Raw genomic sequence first — 27,274 nt, 5'->3', positions numbered from 1 at the left:
TTAATAACTCTGTTTAATGTCAAAGGGATGAATTTTATTTTAAAGAAGTTAGTGAAGACTATGTTTTTAAGCTTTTAAAAAAGATGAAATCTAGTAAAGCTAGGGGGCCAGATGGCCTATCCTGTATCCTTATTAAGAGTTTAGCTGGCGTTTTGGCGTCAATCTTAACCAAAATAATTAACCTATCATACGCCAAACAACAATTTCCTTCAATGTGGAAAATGGCCAGTATTATACCATTGTTTAAATCAGGTGATCCATTTGACCCCTCAAACTATCGAGGAATCTCTATCTTACAAGCTCTATCTAAGGTTCCTGAAAAATGTGCCTGTGAACAACTGTTAGAATTTATTACCCAAAAAATATACTGTCGCCAAATCAGTCTGGGTTTAGGCCAGGGTACTCTACCATAGACTGTGCAACGAACTTACATCAATCGATATTCGGGGAGCTTGATAATAATAAGATTGTTGGAGTTGTTTTTCTAGACCTATCTAAAGCATTTGATAGGGTCGACCATAATTAATTAATTAGAATTCCGAGGAACTGTGGTATTAGTAATGAGGCCGAAAATTGGTTTGACTCTTACTTAAAGGACCGCACTCAAACTGTGTTAATACAGGGTGCTAATTCGACGTCAGGCAAAATTACTTCGGGGGTTCCCCAAGGGAGTATTCTTGGGCCCATTTTGTTTAATCTCGATCGTTCGATTATGCTGATGATAATTCATTATTGGACGCTAATACTGATGTAACTAGAATGACTGAACTTTTAGAAAGTGATGTTAATCGTTTAAAAGTTGTTTTAGATCAAAAGAATATGTTGTTAAATTTAGACAAAGATTATTTCATGATTTTTGCTCCTCATAGTCTAAAACAACTAACTACAAATATTAGTACGCTTGGACAAACTGGGATTAGGAGAGTAGAGTCCTATAAATATTTAGGGATATATTTTGATGAAAATCTCTCTTGGAAGCCACATATTGACTATACGATAACCAAAATTAATAGAAGATTATGGATTTTGTACCCTTTCTTTAGATCATTGGACATGTTTGCGGCCAAGCTATTGTATGACTCCCTAATTTTCTCAATTTTCACCTACAGTAACACGTTGTATATGAATGCTTCAAATGCAACGTTAAATAGTCTGCAGGTTGTTCATAATAAATGTGCCAAATACTTGTTGAGAAGAGGTAAGCGTGCCTCAGCTACTATGGCTCGTACCAACCTAGATTGGTTAACTTTAAAACAGTATTACTTTTTGTCTTTGTTACTTTTGATGTACCGTGCGTACCATGGAAAAGCCCGGGAATATATCAATAATATGTTTGAGCGTAATCTTCATGGTTATAGCACCCGAGGAAGTATTAATAACTTTGCAGTGTCTATTAAGTGTAACAAATTTAGTAATCAAAATCTAAAAATAATAGGCGTGGAAGTATGGAACAATTTGTCTAATGAGCTTAAAACAAATATGTCTTACTCTACTTTTAAATCTAAATGTAGAGAAATTGTATCAAAAATCAATGACTAGCCGTAAGGTATGGTGTGTATAGTTGTAGGATTTTAATGTAAATTTTCTTTTTTTTTATTTGTTTTTAATTTAATTGTGGATGTGGTGTGGACTCCCTTGTAAAACAGAATTTCTGAATGGGAATATCCAATTAAAGCTTTATTATTATTATTTTCTATTTTTACTTGGTAAGCTGTCCTCTAGGTGGCAATGCTAGACGGCCCATCATGATTAGCAAGAATGGGGTTGGGGTGGCAGCAGCACCAGAGCGTAGCGAACGTGCTGCGCCATCAGGCACCAACACTTAGTTTATGATCATATTTTTTATTTTTCCACGATAATTTTTAACACTCGTCTTGTGTTCGGAGGTAGGTGCTTTACTGTTACTAATCTTGTCAATAAAACAATCATAGCTCAATAAACAAAATAACTGATTTAATATAACTTAGATAAAAACATAACTACATTATTTATAACACTCGTGAACAGTGTGACATTCCGCGGGAGAGCCAGCAGCCAAAAAAAAAAACTAACAGCCTAAATATTTAACCACCGGAAAAATAATGTGACGTCACTAAGATGATGCAATATAATAGATATACACATCGCATCTCATTGGCTGTTAAACTTTGTTATTAATGGCGGGATAATTGAAAATAAACAAATCAAATAATAACATTTACCAAAATTTGCAGAGAGCACGCAGGCAGTTTAAGAAAATTTTGCAGAGAAGTGTCAGTTGCCAGGAGTGTTGCTAGTTTTACCATATAGAATAACGAGTGGAAGGACAATGGGTATTCGGCGGAGTAGCAAGGGAAACAAAAGCGTTTTTTTATGGCCCTGTCAATAAAAGGGATGCTGCCACTTTAATCCCTTTGATTGAAACATGGGTGAACCCAGGGTCAATAGTTTAGACTGACTGCTGGGAAAAGTTACGCTGCTCTTGTATATCCCAATTTTAGGCACTTTTCCCTGAACCATTCCCTGAAACTGGAGTCCACACAAATCGAATAGGACTTTGGGCTCACGCTAAAAGTTCCCGTCCTCCTTCCGGTTGAAGGAAACGTTTTATGTCATGTTACGCAGTCGCGCGAAATGTTTTATGGCATTATTGAAAGCAGCAGCTACCTTGCACTCGCCTGCTCCTTGACCCTGTAAAAAGTTTAACTAATATTTAATTTAAGCTAGTTTAAACATTTCCGCAAATAAAAATTGGACAATGCTTTTCTTTTATTGCATATTTATTTTGTTAAAGCCCATTGCGTATCCTACTTCACCTACAATAATGAAGCGGGCTGAAAAAACGTTAATTTTATAAAATTAATATCTCTGCAAATTTTTATTTCCACAAAATATTTTAACACAGAAAAGGTCATAATCGCCTAAAGAACCCAAAAATAATTAAATAAAAAAATTGGACATGTGTTGATATTTTGCCAGGGCCGCCAGTATAAATAGCAATTTAAGAAAAAGGTTATTGGTCTGAAACTGCTATATAAATTCCTTCGACGCTTCAAACTGAGTTGACTAATAGAACAAAATACCCCAACAAATATTATATCATATATAATATTATATAATTTCGGTTACACTCTGAAGTAACCTTTACTGCCCTACTTTGGATAAACAAATAATTTCCGCCTACAGAAAATTAACTATCGATTACCTAAATTCAGATACATTTAAAGGGAAAGGAAATCTTGTTGGTGGTGTCCAATAGCAATTTCATTGCCCTTTAATACTTCCAAATTTTAGGATGTATTGGAAAAACAATTACCTTATGAGACCAAAATACATCACTTTGAACGTCATTAACCAGAGCTATAATCCCATCAGGAACTATTACTTTTACTTGCTTGTTAAGAGGTAAATTTTCATTCCCAGATAAATTGTCATTGAAGCTTGAGGATCCAGCATTAGATTTACCACCACTGCAATCTGCTTCAATTTTAGCGAGAAAAGTTGCTTGATGTTCACTAACACTGAAATTCCATCTAAAATAAAATAAATATTAAAACAACAACTGGTTAGTAATTTCGAAACTTAAGTGATGTGAATAACACAGGCTTTAAAGCTAAGTTTTTGAAAGGTAATTGTAATACCAAAATTGAGGAGTGGCCATGTACAGGGTGTAGAAATGTTGAGACACATTCCTGTTTAGATTATGGGTCACGTGTAGCTATGCTGTTAATTCTAAGGGTTTATGTGTAATAATAGGAAATACTGTCATCATTAAATTGTATTATATAAATATAAAAACTCAGATTAAGGTTAAGCGGTGAATAGGTTTATTTGTTAGATTAGTAGGATTAAAAATTAATAATTAACATGTGGCATATTTCCAAGACAAAACAATATTAGATAATAAATCATAATTGATATACATATTGAAATTGGGTACTTATGTGCACAAGGTGAAATCGTAAAACTGGCTGGTCATACCCCAAATGAAAACGTTCGACTTAGTTATTTATTTTGCGCGTGCTAGCTGATGAAAAAGATGAATGATGTCACTCTTGGATGGAATGCCAATTAATGAGTAAATTAGTGCTTGGTTTTAAAAGCATAACGAGGCGCGAGTTCAACTAGTTTTCCGCGGTCGCGCATCTTCTATCTTCCAGTCAACTATTCAGGCAGAAAGAATCTGGAGACCATCGCTCGTCCCATGCACAGAGAGAACTCTCCTCTTCTTTTCCTCCAAAATCCAATGTGTCCTCTTTTCGTTCTCGAGTTGTTACATTGCGAAACCTCTTGGGGGAAACCCCAGTTGAATTTGACCCTTATTGGTCAGCAACTGTTTCTTCGCGTTGTGAAACTATCCTTTCATTGTATCCATGCACTTTACCACCGCACTCATCGCGAGGGGGGTAAAATAACCAGCCAGAGAGTATTTCCCAGCCAGAATTTTATTTTAGGATTCCAAGAAAAAGTACAGTACCAAAAGATAATAGAACTGGTAAGTAGGTACCAAAACTGTTACAATGTTTGTATCAGAGAAGAGGGGCGACATCACGCCAAAATCAGCATTGATAGAGCAAATTTGTTTTTCTAGCAAGCACCAACTTTGACTAGTGTATTCCGAAATGAATAAAATTATTACTAGTACCAGAAGTTTATGCATCAAGTACCTTTGCAGAGTCAAGGTACTTTTTAATCGGAGCATTGTAGGATTATGTTCCTTAGAGGAAAACCGCCCAATTTTGAATTCCAGGCAAAATATGTGAAATAATTTTTTATTTTTGTGTAATTTTTTGCCCCTCAAAATGATGACTATTAGGCGCACTCGCTCCTACTACGCTATGTGTAAATATGTAATTTACCACATTTACAACTCTAAACAGCAATGAAAAAATTTAAGAAATGCATTGCCTAAGATCAATACTTATTATTATTATTATTATTATTATTATTATTAGTGCCCATTCGCGCACTGACCAGAGGTCCATTGTGCAACCCCGAGCCTTAAGACTTAAAAAGCCCAATATCCGACACAAAACGGAGAATACTCTTGGCCAGCATATTATAGAAATCAAAAGTTTCCAGCAGATGCATACCAAGATGCTCAAATCTTTGGGCCGCATAGTAATCGCACCTACAAAGCACATGAGAGGCGGTTTCCTCCTCCGCCTGACATGCCCTACAGATTGGATCATCACTGATTCCAATCAGGTAAAGATGTCTGTTAAAGAGACAGTGACCTATTAGTAGGCCAACGACCATCCTGATATTAGATTTGGAAAGCGAGAGCAGCTCCTTAGCTCTCTGCCTAGAGGGGCCCAAGATAAGCTCTTTAGCCTGCCTTTGGCCATCCATCTCATGCCAAAGCTTGAGTTGACGGTCAGTCATGGAGTTAGAGATAAGGCCGCGAACTATGCTTGAGGGGATAGGAATGGCAGGTTCAGGACCAAAGAACCCAGCCTCTGCCCCCTTCTTCGCTAAGACATCGGCTTTCTCACTACCATAGTACCCCCGATGGCCAGGAACCCAATAGAGCTGAACTTTATTGTTGGTGCCTAGCTCTGAGAGGAGATTTAAACAGCTATAAACCAGTTTTGAAGAGACCTGAAACTGGTTGAGAGCCTTGACGGCTGCTTGACTATCCGAATAAATTTGGATAACCTTGCCATGAAGCTTCTTTTTAAGAAAAAAGACAACACAGAAGCAGATAGCGGCAATTTACGCCTGAAAAACACTAGCATAAACACCAAGGCTTTCAAAGAAGCCGAGATTGCTAGTAAGACAATACATCCCCTAACCAGAGCCAGAGTGGGTCTTAGACCCATCGGTAAACCAGATGATTTCTCATCTGGCCCCGAGGGTACTATGATTGGCCCTCTCTGTACGGCTTGGAAAATAGGTATAAAAAGGCTTACTAAAATGTAACTTCATAGCCATCATATCAGAACCTGTAGATTATCTTGGATCAATTACAATGACTTAATGCACAAAACAGTTTATTTATTCATAGTCTAATATTTCAAATGTATTTACAGACTTATGTAAATATTTTTAGCATAAAAATACACTAACACTAAGTTAAAGTTTTAACAAAAGACACATCACTAGAGCGTCACAAAAAACGTAATCATAACTGAAATCAAAAGTTGTTTCATCTTCTTTTAGCAGACGACGCGATAGAGAATGAACGCAGTACATAAGGAATTATATTGCTAACATTAACCCCTTACTTGGTTTAACTCTTTATGCCCAAATTCACACATCAATATTAACTTTTAACTTTATACAAAACCAGGGTTGCCACAAAATTTTCAGATTAAAATTCCCTGACTATTCCCTGTTTTCCCTGACCATTTTAAGAGATTTTCCCTGACTTATTAAGGGCAAAATTTTTCGTTTATATTTTACTTTTATAAGAAGTTAATAAATTTGGATGGACTTATATTTCAGTAAAAAGGTTATTGCAATGTTGAAAAAATTAGCCAAACATTCAAGGAAATAAATGATAATCGTGGAATTTGTCATACATCGAGTTAATTTACCTTCAAAAAGTGCCCAGATAAAATTAAATTCCCTGACATTTCCCTGAATCTTTACAAATTCTTAAAATTCCCTGACTTTTCCCTGATTTCCCTGACGTGTGGCAACCCTGAAAACTCTGTGAACTTATTCTTAAGCAATAGTTTGGTAAAGACGTCAGCTAAGTTATCATTAGAGTTCTCGAATACTATTTTAAATAATTTTTTTTTTCAAAACAGTCTCTCACAAAATGATATCTTAGGTCTATGTGTTTTGATCGATTGTTCTCAATGCTGTTTTCAGCAAAAGTGATTGCAGATTCATTATCGCAGTTTATTATTGGCATGGGAATCTACAACATCAGTAGTGGTGTAATTTCTTTCAAAATTCGGTTGATATACTAAGTCTCTTTTGCAGTTTCAGAAAGAGCTATGTACTCAGATTCCATAGAAGATAACGCATTACTATACTCTGTTTAACACTTCTCCATATAATTGGATTTTCTCCAATGCTTAACACAAATCCAGTAACTGATTTTCTGTCATCTAAATCGGAAGCCCAAGTATTTCCTAGACCACTTATTTTTTGGTAAGGGAGTACATAAGGAATTATATTTCTAACAGAACCAATTAGGTAGACAGGTAGCTGACTTGGAAATTTCCCGGTAGATCTTGGTGTGGCTCTTATTCCAAATATTCGCCTTCCACCAACCATTCTGGTTGAGCCTATAGGCTCCCATAGCAGCAGCTTCCTCAATGAAAAGATGAAGAGGAAGAATGCTCAGGAGAATTTCTAGAGAAGCACTTGGGGCTGTTCTCATAGCTCCTGTGATGCTGACACAAGCCAGCCTTTGTAGGGTGTGCAGATCGCTCTGCACAGTCTTAATTCGGACTCTAGGCCACCAGACCACTGCAGCATAAAAGAGCAATGGTCTGATGATCATGGTGTACAGCCAGAAGACCACTTTATGGGCTAAGTCCCCATGACCTGCTAACTGCACTTCTGGTTCTCCAAAGTAACATCTTAGCCTTCTTAACTATAGAGTCAAGGTGAGGCTTCCACGTTAGTTTGCTGTCAAGAATAACACCAAGGAACTTCACCTCCGTGCTTTCGCTCAAAATAGTCCAAAATAAGGATATATCATTAAAAGAGTTTTGCAACCTTTTACGAGTAAAAGGAACAAGAACCGTTTTATTAGGATTAACCGTAAGATCAACTTCTCTGCACCAGTTTTCCACTGATGCCAGAGCCCTTCTTACTAAATCGCTAATAGTGCTGTTGGGGAACTTTCCCGTAAAGATGATGGTGATATCGTCAGCATAGCCGAAGCAGTAGCACCCATCCCTGTTTAGCCTCACCAAAAGTTCATCCACAACCAGACACCACCTTGCAGGCAACCACGGCTGGTGGTGACCATAAGGGATTCACCAAGCAGGGAGGATACCACCACACGATTCGTCAGCATAGCTTTGATCCAAAGACACAGTGTCATTAATGCCAAAGCGCTTTGCAGCCTTCATGATGACTGCGCTGGACACCTTATCAAAAGCGCCCTCTACATCAAGGAAAACTGCTAATGCTATTTCCTTAAAGTTAATAGCCGTTTCAATGCAGTTAGTTATGCCATGAAGGGCAGTCTCAGTAGATTTGCCTTTTTGGTAGGCATACTGAGCCATCAAGAGAGGTATATGAGAAATAACCTCCCCCCTAATATAGTTGTCTACCAATTTCTCCAAAATCTTTTGAAAAAAAGAAGTCAAACTGATTGGCCTAAAGGCCTTAAAGATCAATACTTATAAATCATCTCATCCCCGAGTAATAGCTCCACCATATGATTTCCACTCTATATTAATTTTCTATTTCAAATTTCATTTTGGAAAATGAGCAAGACACATATACATTAACACTATCGCCAAATTAATACTTATCTCAAAAATGTATCACAAAGTCATTCATGATGTAGTGTTGGTCTAATTTTATACATTTTAAACAGTGGACATGAAAATACTTAGTCTCTAATTTTTGGTCTAAGCGTGATTCAGTAATATCCAGAAATGTTATTTAGACTAATATCTATGAAAATTTTGATGAAACTTATTTATATAGGACATTTTTCAGTTACATTGTCATTAAAACTATTATGGGCATACCCAATATAGTGATTTTAGCTAAGTACAAACCTAAATTGCTGAAAGCTAGTTTACCTAAATTGCTAAAAGCTAGTTTCGCATCATTGCACAGATGAAAAAAAGGACCAATTGTAAAACCTACAAAATAGTTCAGCTATGGACAAAAAATGATCTTCACATAAAAAACAATTAATTTATTTCCAATTCTAAATGCTACTGAGAAAATTAAACAACATATATTTACCTTTCTTCTCCAGTTCTTGGAGCAATAGCCCTTACAGTTTGAGTTAATCTTCTTAACACAAGAATATCTTCATGTTCATTCAATGACCCATCATAAGTTAGACAACCTTGAGCAGAGCAGGAATACCTCAGCTAAAATAATTCAAAAATCATTAAAACAAATTTGATTGGGTTGATAAATTAACTACTACAGAATGTAATTATTTATACTAAGGGAAAATGTGTAAGGCCTTTGCTGTACTTTGTATAGGATATTGTAAATGTCGTCTGCAAAGTCAATGCAGACACTTTAGCAGACTAATGTTGTCTGCTTAACATAACAGACAATATTTCGTCTGCAAACCAAAACTAAAACTTTACTTGTTGTGTCATGTTCTTTTGAGAGAGATGTGTATTTTGACATTCTAACTTTTGGTCTTCATTAAACTTAATTATATTTCATTTAAAGATGTCTAGATTATTTACTAATTGCCATTAATCCCCCACAATTGGTAGCAGAGCGTGGTTAGATCATTTAGAGAAAGTAATTAGAATGTTTAGTTTGAATTGGCAATTAGTGTAGGGACCTAGGCTTAGCTGAGTGTATAATAGAACCAGACAATAGAACTAGATTGAAGAAAGAATTATTTACAATATTTACAAAAGATGGATAAACAGAATATAACTATAGGAACATCTTTTTCATTTAATAAGTTAAATGATGAAAATTATGTGAACTGGAAGTTCAACATGAAAATGGCCTTGTTAGATTTCGTCTGCAAACCAAAACTAAAACTTTACTTGTTGTGTCATGTTCTTTTGAGAGAGATGTGTATTTTGACATTCTAACTTTTGGTCTTCATTAAACTTAATTATATTTCATTTAAAGATGTCTAGATTATTTACTAATTGCCATTAATCCCCCACAAAATGACTACGTTTAAACAATCCGCGGGGGACATGGTCTAGATTTAAAGGGTAACGCAAGTGGTCATGTAGGGGGGCGCTTGGTTTGGAACTATGTTTTCTTCTACAAGTCGTAAGTTGGTTTTCCAAGGAGGATTTTTCCAAAGATGTGATTTTCTTATGACTTTGCTTACGCCCCAAGTCTCAGTGATGTAAAAGATATATACGCCAAATTTCGAGGAGATTGGATAATATTTAGGGGTTGCACACAGTGATCACTAGTTGGGGCTCATCAGTACTGTGTAGGTATCTTGAGAGCGACTTACACCCCGATCTTGAAGATAAGCCAAATATTAAATAAATATCAGTCCATCGGTGGTTCGTATTAACTTTTACTATCATATATTCTCATCTACACCGCCCCTTTCAACTATCTGTTGCTTCGGCGCGTGTTTTGAAATATGTTTAATGTTAGGCCTAACTTCAAGATCGGTTCGTAAGTCGATCACCAGATACACAGCACTGATGAGCCCCAACTAGGGCGAAACCGGTCTACTGTTGGATTTTCTGGCATTTTAAGTATTTTTTTTTAGTTTTTCACTTGAAGGCCTATGTGATCCGAGTTTCGTACTTTTGATTTTTGCTTGCAGACCTATCGGCCCGAGTATTTCTCATAGTTTTTTAATGTTTCCAAAATTTGTTAGGGTTTAGCTTTCTTGTCCTCTTTTTTGATGGACTTTTTATAATTTGACGTCTTGTTATACCAAATTTTAGTCCACCAGTGGTTCGCAGTGGCGTAGCGTGGGGTGGAAATAGTGAAGGAGGTATTTAATAACAACGACGGTATCAACATTAAACTTGATAATAATTTATTTGTTAAGGATTAAAATCGTTAAAGAAATTGTATACATGCATTGCCAATGACAGTTGAGAGATTAGTGAGTAATATTCATGGCGGCAAAAACAAAGATGGCCGCCCATAAAAAGACGATTCAGAATGACGTCATTATTACATAAGTCCATATGGCAAAAAGACCATGTTTTTTTTATCACTCCCCCTTTTTTGGCATAGTTAGGGTACTAATAATAATAATAATAATCAGCTAGGCTAATACCCAAGGCACCACCTTAGGCCTAAGTCATCATGCGACTTTTGAAGCCCTTAATTCAGGTGGCCGGGTTACAATGCGTAGGAGGGTGGTGGCAAGCCCTGCATGCCACGAGATCGAGCCAACAGCTCCCTACACTAACTATTACCGTTAACCTACACAAGTTTTTAAGGAAGGGGAAACCGAAGAACTCGGGGGAAAACCCCTTAAACCAGTGGGGAGAGAACTTGCAAACTCAACGCAGAAGGAGTTGTTCCGAGTTTTCACCCAGTGCCACAAGCTGGGATCGAACCCGGCTCCTCTTGCTGCGAGACGAAAGTGCTAACCACTCCGCCACCCCACTTATATCAGTCATTTTAAATAAAATTAAACTTCAATTTTTAACAATGAACGAAACTTGTGAAAACTAGTTTTGTTTAAAGGTTTAGTAAAAATATCTGCAATATTATCCGCAGTATTAACATATTTCAATTCAAAATTACCCCGATCAATATGCTCCCAGACAAAACGGAATTTTATATCAATGTGTTTGGTACGCTGGTTTTCGACATTATTTCTAGTTAAAGCAATGGCTGATTGATTATCACATAAGATCAACGGCTTATTAAAGCGAACATTAAACAATTTTAAGTCATTCATTATTGGATATAACCACAACAGTTCCTTTATAGCTTCTGTCAATGCAACGTACTCGGCTTCTGCGGTTGAGCACGCAACTGATTTTTGTTTCACTGAGCGCCATGTTATAGGTGAGGATCCAAGATAAACTATATACCCGCTATGGGAACATCTTGTGTCTCTATTTGCCGCCCAGTCACTGTCACTGTAGATCACAAGTTGGGGATTATTGACTTTTTGATATAACAGTCCATAATTTGATGTAATGCAGCAACTGTTGCAAATAAAACCAGTGCTTCTGACCGGGATTACTGTTATACTGCGATAACATGATAACAGCATATAGGATGTCTGGACGGGTACGTTGGGCCAGAAATAATAAACTGCCAATTGCTTGTCGATATGGGATATCCTTCATTAGTTCTCGATCTTCCTCTGTTACCGGACAATCCTGTTTTGTTAAAATTATGTCTTTTATCATGGGCAGGCTAACTGGATTTTTGTCGCGAAAACCGAACTTCTGACTAATCTTGTTTACATATGTCATTTGATGCATCTTCAGGGTTCCGTCTTGTCTAAAATCAAAAACCACACCCAATAGGTTTCGAATTGGACCCAACAATTTCAATGTATATTTTGTAGATATGGTTTGAAAAGCTTCTTGAGCCAAAGCTTGATTTCTCGCCAAAACCACCAGGTCATCAACGTAAACAAGTATTATTATGTTAAACGATTTATGATATATACAGTTCGTGCCGATAACCTTAGAGAAACCCAGTTCTCTAAAACTTTTGTCCAACTCAAGGAACCACTGTCTTCCACTTTGTGGTAACCCGTACAGTGATTTTTGTATACTTAGACAGTATTTGTCTTGATCTGCCTTCTCATAGCCCGGGATTTGTTTCATCAGGACCTTTTTGTCAAGTGTTCCGTACAAATAAGCATTCGTGACGTCCATATGCGTATGGACCCATCCCAAACAAATGACAAATAATGATACAAATAATCTTATCAGTGAAAAATTAACCACAGGGGAAAACGCATCCTCATAGTCTATGCCTTCCACCTGCCCGTAGCCTTGAGCTACTATTCTGGCTTTGTATCGGACTATATCACCTTCATGATTTCTTTTTAACGCATACACCCATCTGCAGCCAATAATCTTTCCCGGTGGTTTCAGCGTTAACGTAGCCACTTGTCTTTCTTCCAGAACGTTCATCTCTAGGTCCATAGCTTTCGTCCATTCCATGTGTTGTGGTGACGTAATGGCTTCTTGATAATTCAATGGGATTTTAACCTCTGTACAACATGCGGCAATGACGTCTGCCGAGTTTTCAGGTTTATTGCTCGTGGTCGTGAATTCAAAACAACTCAAATCACAATTCAATTGGTTTTCCCTCATGTATCTTATAACATCTTTCATCGACCTTAATTTGATATCTTCTGGATCATAGTAGTAAACATCACGTCGACCAGCTGTAGCCCCCGTTTGCCTTATTTTGACCTGTTTAAGCCATCCATTTGGTAATCCAATAACAGGTATACATCCTTCTCTTCTTACCCGCGGGGCAACCACTGTTTGGACGATTTCCGATTCTTCGTCTTCACTCTGCTCTTCAAGATCGGATTCAATCCCATCTTCAGTTTCTTCTTGCTCTGATGTAGGTGTACTTGTGCTAAGCATTGTTCCCGTATCTTCATTTTGGATGGCCCAGAAAGTAATGCGTTCTTGTTCATAGTCAACTTCAGGGTTAACATAACCATCTTTCTCTTCTATAAATGTGACATGCTTTGATTCCATGACCGTCCCGTCTTCTGGGTACCATACCCGATACCCCATCGTATTGACTGCATAGCCAACAAGGACTCCTTTCCTCACCCTCATCTGCAATTTATGTTGTCGCTTTGGTCCCGGTATATGTGTGAATACTTGACATCCGATACGCCGGAAAAATCGTCCACTTGGCTTTTTATTACGCCAGATTTCCAACGGAACTTTATCTGCCAGCTTTGAATGTCTTGACCGATTTTTCACATGAACTGCAGCGCTGACCAACTCAGCCCATAGATTGTACGGCAAATGTGCATCCTCCATAATGGCTCTAACCGTATCCAGAATGGTGTGGTTAACCCGCTCTGCCACCCCATTCATTTGTGGTGAGTAGGTATTGGTACGTTCATGTTTCAGTCCTCCTTCTCTACAATATTTGGTTAGATCATTAGCTAGATACTCCATCCCATTGTCCGTTCGTAATATTTTGATCTTTTGTCCAGTCTGATTTTCCACCAATGCTTTATATTCTTTAAAACAAGCAAAAGCTTCATTCTTCCGTTTCATAAAATAAACTTTCATATACCGGCTCTTGTCATCTATAAATGTGACATAATATTTCGCCCCCCCTAATGAGGGGATAGAAATTGGACCCCACACATCAGAATGTACTAGTTCTAAAATTTCATTACTCCTGATATTCGGATTCGATGGATGTGTACTTCTAGTGCTCTTCGCCATTCGGCAGGCAGTACAATCTGTTAGATTCCCACGTGGGAATTCTAGTCCTTCCAACATGTTTCTTGACGCCATAAATTTTAAATCTTCTTCGTTTATGTGACATAAACGCTTGTGCCACAGTTCGATTCCTTTCAATTGCCCGGGATAAAGACTTGTTTTATTCACATAGTGATCGTCACCATGACCATTGTTGGGTGCATCATCAAGCACTTCAGCCTTGAGTGAGTAAAAATTATCTTCAGATAATGATGCCATAAACCCAAAATCGCCATTTGGGAAAAATGTTGTGTAGCTAGAATGTTCTATAACCGACCTATAGCCTGCTTGATCGATTAATCGCCCAGATATGAGGTTTCTGTTCATTCTTGGAGCATGCATTACGTCTCGGAGCTGAAAAATGTTCTTTCCGATATAGAGCCATATGTCACCGCGACCAACCACATCTGACTTGCCTTCTGCTACGTAGGCCTCCAATTCAACCGCTGTATATGTACAGAACCACTCCTTACGATAGCAAAAGTGATGTGTTGCAGCAGTGTCAAGTGTCCACTCATCTGAACGGGTGGTATTCATAACCAGTGCTGAAGCTATGAATGCTCCTGTATGCCCCTTGTTTTTCTCATTCTCCTTCTTATTGTTCTCTTTGTTATCCACCTCTTTATTACGACAGTCAGCCGCTCGATGACCCCATACGTTGCAGTAATTACATCGTCCTTGGAAACGACTTTTTAGAGAATTAGAGGTCTTCTTTACTTGTGTTGCAAAAGCCTTTGACTTTGGTTCAGGCGCTACCTCTTTTAACTGTTGTCGCCCATATTCAGCGATAAGTTGATCCTTAATAATACCAGGAGTGAAATCGGTATCTGGAGCATTATATATGACTGACACCAAACTTTGATAAGTCTCCGGTAATGATCCTATTAATTGATACGCAACATCGGTATCAGTTACCGCCTGCCCAGCTTCATCCAGTTGTCGTCGAGCATAGTAAACTCGGCCAATGAAAACAGGCATGCTTTCCCCTTCTTGATATTCAAGGTTATAAAACTGTTTTCTTAACATACCGATACGTGCTCTCGATTGTGGTTCAAATGCGGTCTTCAACGCTGTCCAAATCCCATCAGCTGTTGTTTGACCCTCGATCAAACTCCTCAAATCTTCTGATAGTCCCAGGGCTATTGTTGAATAAGCCCTTGACTCTCGGTTGATATACAACTGTTTCACCTCAGCTGATGCTGTTTGGGCTGGAGGAGTTTCTGTGTTGGCGACTATCTCCCATAAACCATGACTCCTTAATATCATCTGCATATCGAAACTCCATGTCCTGTAGTTATGGGAATGTAGTTTTTCCACTTGCCCTATCATTAGGTTGGTTCCCATTGTCGCCATTTATATCAATGTTGACAAACTGTTTTAAGCCTTGGTCTGTTGTCCTTTACCGCCTTCACAAACGTCGTCCCCAGCAGAGATGCCAATTGAAGGAGGTATTTAATAACAACGACGGTATCAACATTAAACTTGATAATAATTTATTTGTTAAGGATTAAAACGTTAAAGAAATTGTATACATGCATTGCCAATGACAGTTGAGAGATTAGTGAGTAATATTCATGGCGGCAAAAACAAAGATGGCCGCCCATAAAAAAACGATTCAGAATGACGTCATTATTACATAAGTCCATATGGCAAAAAGACCATGTTTTTTTTATCAAATAGGGCAATAGGGGTCATGGCCCCGGCCGGCTTAGAACAAGAGGTACAAATTAATATTGATCATTGCATTAAAGAGTTCGCGTTGCAAAAAAACACGCGGAATAAAATTTTAATTTTTAAATGACTTAAATCGTTTGGGCAATTAACGGATCAACAGAGTATCACAGAATTTTGACCGATTTTTTGCCGACATGTAGTTGCAAAGAAAGCGGCTGGCGAATTTAGGGTTGGCCTCGGGTGGAATAAATGCACGCTACGATACTGGTGATTCATATTCACTTTGATTAATATCGTGTCTGGAGTTATCAAATGCAAATGTTATTGCGGAGAGATTGCCTGTGGAAAATAGTTATTGAAGAAGAAAAAGCACCAGCCCTATCTGCAACAGATATTGTGAAGCGGGCCTATGAAGACAAAATGTCCAAGGCTTATTCAGTCATAGCACTCGGTGTCTCGGAAGATTTGTGGACACTTATTGAAGGCGAGAGTACGGCAATAGACATATGGAAAAAATTGAAGAAAGCATTCAAACCTATATCCAGAGCTAGAATTGGTCAATTATAAAGACAATTCTATACTATCGAATATCAAGATGGAGAGAACATGACAGCTTTTATTGGAAGAGTATTTCGGGCCAAAAGGCAGTTGGAAGCTGTAGGAGCGATTGTTGATGATAAAATGGTATCGTACCTTCTTATTGGAACTTTGCTAGAGTCATATCAAGGTCTTGTCTCTATAATATATGACTCAGATGATAGCAGCTTCGTAACTTCAGTTATAAAGAATCCGCTGATTGCGGAGTATGGACGTCAGAATAGTACTGAACCGTCATCTAATCAAACCGCCAAGGTATTGGCTGCGCAGGTGAAGAAGAGTAGAAATGGCTCACACCCCAAGTATAAGCAGTTCCATGGTAAGTGCCGTAAGTGCCATAATTGCCAGACTTGGGGTCATCGTGCAGTGGATTGTAAAAAGGAGAAGAAAGAAGAAAAGTCAAAAGACAAGAAGGGGAAACCTGCTGTATTAACAGTAGCAGCGCTAGTATCGGGAATAGCGCGACCAGATGAATGGGTGGTCGACTCCGGAGCTACACACCATTTCTGTAGTCATTGTGAGATGTTTCATACTTACGTCCCAGCTAATTTGGAAGCAGTTGTTGGTGATGGAATTTCAAAAATTGTTGGCAGAGGGGACATTTGGATTAAATTGGATGACAATGTTTTTCAGCTACGAAATGTGATGCATGCTCCAGGTATAGACAGGAATTTAATCTCAGGCCGAATAATAGATCAAGCAGGATTTAAATCCAGAATGGAGGATTCTTGTTTTACGATAATGTATCCTGATGGGACATTGGGATTCCAAGCACCTTTTAACTACTGAAAATTTTTACATAGTAAAGGGTCAAGCTCTACAACAGGAACAAATTGATGGAGCAGACTGTAGCCGCCAGGAGTTTCACCCTAGTTTCCATCAGCCTAGGCCTAAGCAAATGGGAAGGTTCTTATTGTTCCTTACCATTGACAGCTTGACATTCCTATATCCTATGAGACCAGAACCATCTCTTTATACACATTCTTATTTATCTATTATTCTTTTAATGTTCCTAATTATTACTTATTGGCATAGGCTTAAATTGAACCGAGCTTAGTTAACTAAACTTTAGCAGTCGACGTTAGTGACGTCATGGACAGCATGTTTTAGGTAGACGTCACTTAGAGCACGTCTCTCATGACGTCGTTAAATTATCTTTTTTACTCCTTTTGGCTGTATGCCCATAGTGGCTGTATATAAAGGGAGGTTAGCTAGGATTGAGGGAGATTGATAGTGATGATGCTGTTGGAGTAGGTTGATTAGGTAGTTCTTATTAGATATTATTATTTAGTTGTAAATATAGTGTATTTTGTAATGTTAGGTTAAATTATTATATGTTAGAAAGAGTTAGTGTTTTTTGACTTGTCATAACCACGCCATTCTTCACTTTTACGGAGGAAGTTAGTAAATATTACTTTATATTAGTGCTATGCTATGTCTGCTGCACAATGGTAACTACGGTATGATGTTTTGTGTTTTTTTACTCTTTCATCTTAAATTATTATTGTACTTAATTGAAGAAATGTTACTTTCTAATGTTTTGATCATTGATATTGCTACAACTACCTAAATCGCCTCAAATAAATAATGATTGGAACTTCTTTGGTGCTTTTTTAAATTGTAATGCTCTCCCACTCTAACGCACTAAAGTGGTTAGGGAACAATCGAACTAGGATGTAACTGGGGAAGATACATCGGTTACAAGACGATACGATTGAGAGTCAGGTGGTGAACACCAAGGAGACCAACAGTATTGAAATATGGCACAAGCGCCTTGGACATTTAAACATAGAAGATATTAAATATATGGTGAGGTATAATATGTTGGATGGTTTGGAGATTGAAACGGGAGATTTTGCAGTGTGTGATGCCTGCACACGAAGTACGCATCCGACGTTGAAAGAAATCCGCAGTAAAGATGTTTTGGAGTTAATACATTCCGATGTATGGTGGCCCTCGCCTATTAAAACTTTAGGAGGAGCTGGCTATTACATAACATTTATTGAGTCGTTATTTGAAGGTGTACGTTATGAAGAAGAAAAGCGAAGCCTTTGAAATTTTCAAGACTTATAAGGCAGAGGTTGAGAATCAAATGGAAGAAACGATAAAGGTCCTCCGAACGGATAATGGTTTGGAATACCTGGCTGACCACTTTACTCAATACTGTAAGGACGCCAGAATAAAGCACGAAAGAACCATGTTTATTCGCCCCAGATGAATGATGTGGCCGAGCGTGTAAACAGAACTTTGATGAACACTGTGCGCTGTCTGGTGGAAGACTCACAATTACCGCATGGGCTATGGGGGGAATTGCTCTATACTGCTGCAGCATAGAAGAATAGATCAAGGCATTCTAAGTTGGGAAAGCAAGTCCCGTTAGAAGTCTGGCTGGGCCGAAAAATAAGCGGCAAATTCTTGAGGCAAATTGGTTGCAAAGCATTTGTACATGTCCCGTCCCAACGTCGTAAGAGTAAACTAGAGAGAAGAGCCAAGCCTGGCATTCTTGTTGGCTATGCATTGTGTACAATGGGATATCGAATATGGTTCCCAGTAGACCATGAAGTGGTCGAATCAAAGCACGTTACTTTTGATGAAGATCGACTTGGCGTTGAAAGATTGGCAGGTTCATATGTTAGCATATCCTGGCCTAATGATGATAATTGTATTCCTTTAGGAACTGACCAAGAGCAGGTACAAACTGTATTGGCGAATGAGTCCGATCATCCAGAAGAATCTCAACCGGAAGATAAGCTAGTTTTAACCAATCTTAATGAGGCTAGAGCAGAGCAATTACAACAGTGACAATAGACGACCGCAAAGAATTATATCAAAGGACCATATCCGGCTGTGGGGTTACCGAATGGGTGGCAGCGTGAGATCCGTATTCGGCAAAGTGGAAAGACAGCCGGTCAAGAAGACATTTATTATTATTATCCAAATGGCGTTAAACTGAGATCCAAGCCTGAAGTTGCTCGGTACCTTAGTGAGAAAGACCTCATTTATGATATGGATTTATTCACGTTTCCGAGGAAAAGGGTTGATCCCAATACAGAGCCGTCTACTTACTGTACCGAAGTGGTAATTCCAACCAGTTTCGCAGAGGCAGTCAATTCACCCCAATATCTTGAGTGGAAACAGGCCATGGATTGCAAAATGGCGACTTTAGAAGAACGAAGAGTAGCAACAGTCGTTTTAAAACCACCACATGAAAAGATCATTGGCTGTCGTTGGGTTTACGCATTAAAGAAAGATCACACAGGAAAAACTCTTCGTTACAAGGCATGTATAGTGGCGCAGGGATATGGACAAATACAGGGAATAGACTATGAAGAAGCATTCTCACCAGTCATCAATTTTTCGCTTGTCCGTTTGTTTATATCCATATTCGTCGTATGTCTTGGCTGGGCTTACAGTCATATGGACGTCATGAATGCATATTTGTATGAATCGCTGGACAAGCCTGCATTAATGAAGCAAATCCCAGGGCATTTCAAAGATAACCCAGATCAGTATTGCCTCAAGTTACAAAAATCGCTCTACGGATTACCCCAGAGTGGGAGGCAATGGTTTTTGGAGCTTGATAGTGCGTTCCGGGAGCTGAGTTTCTCCAAATTACTAGGTACAAATTGCGTATATTTCATCCCATTCAAAACTGTCGTACTGGTCTATGTAGATGATTTGGTCGTATTGGCACGGAGTGAAAATCTTGTTAATGATGCGTTCAAGCTTTTATCAACCAAATACAAGTTAAAAAACCTTGGTCCCATACGAAAACTATTGGGAGTAACATTTGACTTTAAAACAGATGGTACTTTGAAAATGCACCAAACAAATGATATAATGTTGATAAGCCAGAAATTTGATATACATTGTGATGCACCAGTCAGTTTACCTATGCCACCGAACACTTCCTTAACAAAGAATGACTGCCCGGAGACAATAGAGGATAAGAAGCAAATGGAAGATACTCCGTACAGAGAATTGATTGGCTGCCTCATGTTCGTAGCCCAACGTACTCGTCCCGACATACTTTTCCCGACTTTTGCTCTATCACAATTCACCAGTAATCCTGGTATGAAACATTGGATTCTACTATGCCAGCTGGCGCGATACGTTTTGTCTACATCGAAATTAGGTTCAACGTACATTCATGACAATGGTCCAAGACTACAAATTTATACAGACAGTGATTGGGCAAGAGATAAAGATTCTAGTGTACTTGAGGAAATCGACAATATCCGGGAGGTCCGTGAAACAAAAATCTGTGGCCTTGTCAACGGCTGAAGCGGAATATGTAGCACTAACGGAAGCTATAAAGGAATTTTTATGGCTTCAACCAATCTTGGGGGAAGTAGAATCGATCGGAGTTACATTTGGCCAGCCTCTCGTTCTGTGTGATAATCATTCGGCAATAGCGTTATCAAAGAATAATATAGAAAATCAACGCTCCAAGCATATTGATTTACGCTATAGATTTATTTGGGGAACTTAGACAGAGAAATTTTTAATTTGGAATATGTGCAGTCATGTGAAAATGTTGATCTTTTTACTAAATTTGTAAATAATACCAATCTTAAGAAGTTTCAATTAATGTTGCATTTGGAAGTGCAAATAGTTTGTTTTATTATGTCAAAGAGGAGGAGTGAAGAAGGAGGAGAAAAACTAGCTTTATGTTTTACTACGCTTTGTCATAAATATGACATCATGAACTATTTGGGGCTTGGCCAACTTGTTTTGGCACGCATGGTGTAAGGGACTCGATAGAGGGCGCCCGTTGGAAAGAGTAAATCCCCTGGTGGCGAAAGTATAGTCACAACCATATATAAAGAGAGCCCCTGTAAGAGACGGGGGAGAGAGCTAGATGTCCCGTCGGAGGTAGATGAAAGGATTGCTTAAAGGAAGAACTGTGAGTTGATATAAAATACCTTTGTTAACCTAAACTGAAGCGTCCAGCATTAATAATGATAAAATAGTAGTGAAATATCTCTATCGTGAAGAGTGTTCATTACAATGGTTTTTTTTGTCTTACTACCTTGTCACTCACTCTCCTGTTCAGTGCGATAGCATACAGCTAATGTTTTATACTACTATTAAAATAATTACTTTGTTCAAATGAAAGTTGAATGTTTATTGTAATCAATAAGCTGAATTTCCCCTACATAAGAGAAAAGGCTATTACATGAAGGTGGGAAAGAAATTAAAAAAAATGGTTAACAGTCTAAACTAAGGGCTAAAGCTAGAGATACGAATCGGTAATTTACCCTGGTAATTTACACAGTAAATTACACAATAAATTACCCTGGTAAAAGTAATTTACAATTTTCTCAGGTAAATTACGAAAATGGTAATTACCCTGGTAATTTACCATCATATTCGTGTTTCACTGTTTCTCAATCTTTCTGGCTAAAATGTACCTAAAATACGTCGCACAAGATTACAAAACTCAAAACCTAACGTTATTCGTGTTTTAGTGTATTTCTGCATCGTTTAATAATGTTATTTCACTCCAGCAAACACTAGATCATAGGCGTAAACAGCGTAACGCACTAACTCGAAGAGCTAGGCACCGCTGCGCCACCTAGATTCTTTTTGGTTGCGAATTTCCTAGGAGTCGAACGCCGTGTTAGAATAGTTTGATATGTTTAATAGGAAGAATACTTATGTCTAGCCCTGTTTATACCGGTTCAATTAACTATCGATGAATCTGACGAGGATGAAAACGATAGTGGGTACCCTGAGGAATATGATGATACTGATAATGCATCTCAAAATGAATTTGGGCATTTATAAACTATTGTGGTAATTTATAAAATGTATACTACCCAATAAAAGCGTTTCTTCTTTGTATTCCTTGTTTTAATCGTAAGAAAAAACTTAAAACAAAAAAACAAATTACGGTAATTTAACAAGGTAAATTTACGTGGTAAAAATTACCGCGTAATTTACTGATTTCCTAAATTACGGTAATTTAATAACTCTAGCTGGAGGCATGTTGGTCTCAATACTAAAGATAAAGAGGGTTATGTTTTGAGAAAATGTCCAATTCAAACTGGTGTATCTAACTTCGATTTTAACAAATACAATAAAAGGAAGTAGATTAGGATTCAACAGGACCACTACAGAATTATGGGAACAGTATAATAATTATAAGATCACTGGGAACCCGGTTGGTATAAAATTATAGTTTCTATGAAAGTGTTAAAGAAAAATGAATTATAATAAATTAAAATTTGAAACTTGTAACATAGTGAATTCAAGAGTCTGAAACATTTTACCTTGCCAGACTGGAGATCAATTCCATAACTGAGACTGTCTTTACTCCCAGTGATAACAACATCGTCTCCCAACCGAAAAGAACTTTTCAAAAGAGAATCAACTGAAACCGGAATCGGCTCCAATGATTTTCCATTGAATTTATAGAGGTTTCCATCGAGAGATGGAATCAGTCTCATTTGCTGTCCATTATTACTCATCTTAAAAGTAAAATAATATAATGAATTTTCTTCTCAATTCAAACATCAAATAAGTAATACCAGGAAACTAAAAATGTATACACCTGATATGACTATGGTGGCCCTAACGATTATCATAGAAATGGGCGTGGCTTACAGTGTATATTCTGCTTGTATCATGCTAGAATTGATTCCTAGCTGACATAAAAGCCTGGTCTCGAATCGAAGTTCACAACCCACCTTTGCTCTTTTTTTTTTAACAATCTAAATATGCAATTTTACGCAAAACTGGAAAATTTTCCCAATTTTCTTAAATTCATTTTCAGATAGGTCTATTTTCCGAGTGTCCTTCACTTTCTTTCTGCTGCGCCATTTTGTAATGACAGCAGCCCGCCAATCAATTAAACCTTACATTTCTCAATCCACTTTGGCAGCATGGGGGCAAATGAGCATTGAGAGATGGGAAGTGGATTGCTACATCCAGCTGCACACTTTGACCTGAGGTTCATTGTACATATATAGTTTCCTAGTAATACACATGAGTGGCTTTCATGTATCAAATTCAACTCTAATATTTATGAAGAAATAGGAGCGCTACTATGACAGTCTCTAGAGTTATCATGACACGTTTTATTGAGCAAACTGAAGTGACACAAAAACAGGTGAAATATAATATTTATTTGAAAATTGATAAAGATTAGATAGCACATAACAGGATTTTTAAAAACAACTTAGTATTTAAACCTCGATATCAGAACCAAAGCTTGAACAAGGTGAGCAGAGCACTAGCACAGGGTTCAAGTAGATTTGTAAATTTTCAACTCTTCGATTTATTTAAGTAAAAACCACTAAAATGGCAAAAAGAACATTTTTAACGTTTTGATAAAATTTTAATGGAAAATTTCTGTAGCGCATATTCATTAGCAATGGTGTGTTAGACATTCGAAGTGTGAAAATACGGGCACCTTTTCTACCCTATGATACAAAAACCTATACCTACCTCTATCTGTCACTGAAGCGTTTACTATTTATTTCATCACCATGATTAAAAAGTTTACTTTATGAGGTAAGCCTTTTCAACATTACATTAAGGAGAATGCTAAGCAAATTTATCAGTTTGTGAATAGGGATGTAAAGAAATGTTTTTGTTTAAAACCAAGTATTACCTCTAGCTGGGTAATGCTAGATGATACCATAGAATCAGATCCAGTTCCATGGCTCCAAACAATTTTTCCTCCATCATAAGGGTCAAGCGCAGACACTTGTCCATCCAAAGTGCTGACAAGTAATAGTTCCTTATAGCTTAAGTAAATTAAGAAACAAATTTTTTAGTCATCATCTGTTGCAATATGAACTTTAATTCAGTAGGGGGAGAAATAAGTATAAAAATTGTGATAGAAGCATAATATTTCTAGGTTAAAATCAATAATAATAATAATAATAATAATAATAATTAAGCCTTTTCGACTGTCTGAGAATTATTACATCAGACCGGGATTTCACCTTCAGCAAAGCTGATTTCCAAGGGGGTCCCAGTATTACTTGAAGTAAAATGTATAAAAATTGAGAACAATAATTACATATTTTAAAGTGACAATAAATAAGGTACAAATAAATTAATTTGTGATAGCATTGCGTAAAGTACTTTTGAAGAGTCAGGCGTCCTTTATGTCTCGAATTTCATTTGAAAGACTGTTCCATAGTTTAATTCCTCTACATTTCAGTGAGCTATTCCACAGATTAGAGTTTAGTGTTTCAACAAAGAAGTTTCTTTGGCTGCTTCTTGTACTATGATTGTGAATAGTAGTTGCCATACAGAAGAGTTCTAGAATATAATCAGGAGCGCAGCCATAGAAGACTGTGTGCATTAATAATGCTAAATGCAGATCACACTTTGCTTCAAGCTTTGAAATTGACAATGTGTGAAGTGCTTCTGTGGTTGATGATATCCAAGAGCGGCTAAGTATTGTTTAGCAAATTGCATTTAACTGATTTTGTAGTTAATTTAATTTGGTAGTTTTAGCGGAGGCATAAAGTATGTCTCCATAGTCATACAGAGGCTGAATAATTGAATTAAATAACATTCTTAGGGTGGCAGTGTCTAAGCTTGGTGTAAACAACGAATTATCCATGATCTTTTGTTAACCAAAAATTTCAAACTGTTTTCCTTGTACAGTGCCAATGGTAGGAGCATATTTGGTGGTACAAAAGTAAAAACATTATAGACTGTATTGTTATTTTTAAAAGTTTTGGCAATGTAATTTTGGAAGAGTACCCCCAAACTGAAAGAAATTGCGTAGTGGTAAAGAGTATTTAAGTAAGTCGGTTGTTCTCATAGAAAAAATACAAACATGCACTTTCAAAATATCTCGGAAAATTACAGTTTGAAGTCACACCGTAAGTGAAACAACCACTCATTTCTAGTGGATTTTAGAGTAAGTCATTAGGATTAAAGGGGCTCGAAAGTTTGGTGGCAAAATGTGAGTTAAGTCAGTAAAGTGCGAAATTTACTGTTAACTCTGCCCGCCTCTGCCAAGGCCAAGTGAGGGGTTGGGGGGAAGGAAAAGCATGCTCAATTTTCTTTTTTTTTGCCACCGAACTTTGGAGCCCCTTTAATATATGTTATCATGTGTATGACTGGCCAACAATAATTGGCTTTGAAGTGTAATATGATATAACTATACAAGCCCCTATCTTGGGAATAATGCATATTCTAGGTCACTACACACCTATCGGTAATTATTTAGACCATGACAGTTATTGAACATTCTGCTTTGAATTTGCAAGTTCTCTCCCCACTGGTTAAAGGGGTTTTCCCCCGAGTTCTTCGGTTTCCCCTTCCATAAAAACTTGTATAGGTTAACGGTAATAGTTAGTGTAGGGAGCTGTTGGCTCGATCTCGTGGCATGCAGGGCTTGCCACCACCCTCCTACGCATTGTAACCCGGCCACCTGAATTAAGGGCTTCAAAAGTCGCATGATGACTTGGCCTAAGGTGGTGCCTTGGGTATTAGCCTAGCTGATTATTATTATTATTATTATAAATAGTCACACACAATTTTTAAACAAGGAATGTGCCAACCCCAAAATACATGTGTATACTATTAAAGTTTTGGCTATGACATCACCTTTATGTCTCTCTAAAATTAATGAAATGAAACTCAACTAACAAAATGAATGCACTTAACACACACTGAAACTAATTGTTGTATAACAATGTAAATGAGCCCGTTTTGAATTTTAACTAAAAGCTTTGTAAGAAAAATGCTGGCATATTACTTAGTGGTTTCCTTGAAGTCTGATGAACTTTTCTCGCCTGGTATAGAAGACCTGACAGTGCAATCTGGTAATTCCTTCAAATGCAAGTCTTTCTTGGCACAATACCCAAGAGGAATGATAGAATAAAAAGATAACACGGCAAAACATATACCTGAAGTAACCAGGCCTAGTCCTACAAAACCCAGTTTTGCCATAAGTAGAATTATTTCAGTTGTTCAACATTTGTTTTTATTTAAGAAAAACACCTTCACTTAAAAAAATCAAATTAAATATCGTAATTCTTTAAACATGTTTGGAAATTGGAACACACTGCAACGTTTGCAGCAAAGTACAAAAACCAAAAACAAGGCTTAACAGAATTTAACGCGAATAAAAATCGTCTGCTTATATGGATTACGTAATAGAACACCTGGACCAATAAGAGCTCAAACAAATTTATTACATGAAAAAACAATGAAGGTGTAGGCCAGTGTCCGTAAACACCACAAGGTTATTATAACGGTACACAATAATTAGTACAAGATTGCACAGCCACAATAGTAGCCTCTTCCTCCTAGCAAAGATAATTTAAACTCGTACCCTAGATTCGAAATCACTCTCTCGCGCGTTGCCGATAGCGTTTACCCACTTGCCGCTGGAACTCAGAAAAAATTCGCTCCATGGTTTGCGCATGGACTAATTAACACAGGGACACCCCGTTCCCGAATATTTGCTTCGGGCGATTGTTACATGTGCACTCTGGCGGTATAGTTAAGAACATAGAAATCTCATAGGTAACTAGAATGCTGCCGCCTACGGCCGAGCTTGACGCCAGTTCACCTTGAACCTTCAGCCAATGAGAGGCCGTAGAGCAGGCTTGGAAATAAGGTTTATTTCTAAACTGGTCTATTTGGCCAGTGACTCACAACTCTTGAATTATTTAAGTGGTCACGTAGACCAGTTGGTTAATAATACGGTAGATAATTTTGAATTAATAAACTGGACACTGGACCAGTGAACCCCTAGCTTTTGAATAAAAAAACTGGTCCGAGCAATTAATAAACTGGTCTTTGACCGAGTGACCACCGCTTATTTCCAAGCCTGCCGTAGAGTGTTTCCGCCAAGGAGGATAATAATCCTCCTTGGTTCCGTTACTATAGCGGGAGATAGGTGACGTCATACTCCTTTTTGGCCAGAAAATAAGGCGGAAAAGGGGAAGGGACGTGAGCATGCGCCAAACATATTCTTGTTTCTTTTAGACGCCATA

At 37.7% G+C, this 27,274-nt stretch overlaps 1 protein-coding gene across 1 annotated transcript in view; it reads right to left on the bottom strand.

The window, feature by feature from the left end:
- Positions 1-26,369, bottom strand: part of LOC149933963 (eukaryotic translation initiation factor 2-alpha kinase 3-like) — a 69,331-nt gene extending 42,962 nt beyond the window's left edge. Inside the window, exons 1-5 of the mRNA XM_090153010.1 lie at positions 26,029-26,369; positions 23,917-24,052; positions 22,574-22,771; positions 8,869-8,999; positions 3,296-3,512 (exon numbers count right to left, since the gene is read on the bottom strand). Of these exons, the coding sequence (XP_090009136.1) occupies positions 3,296-3,512; positions 8,869-8,999; positions 22,574-22,771; positions 23,917-24,052; positions 26,029-26,222 (876 nt within the window). The 5' untranslated portion in view covers positions 26,223-26,369. The remainder of the gene's footprint in view (positions 1-3,295; positions 3,513-8,868; positions 9,000-22,573; positions 22,772-23,916; positions 24,053-26,028) is intronic.
- Between the last annotated feature and the right edge of the window lie 905 nt (positions 26,370-27,274).

This window comes from Leiobunum rupestre, chromosome 7, assembly GCF_980474605.1.
Source record: "Leiobunum rupestre chromosome 7, qqLeiRupe1.1.hap1, whole genome shotgun sequence".
Lineage (NCBI taxonomy): Eukaryota > Metazoa > Arthropoda > Arachnida > Opiliones > Sclerosomatidae > Leiobunum > Leiobunum rupestre.
This window is presented reverse-complemented; position numbering and strand designations above follow the sequence as displayed.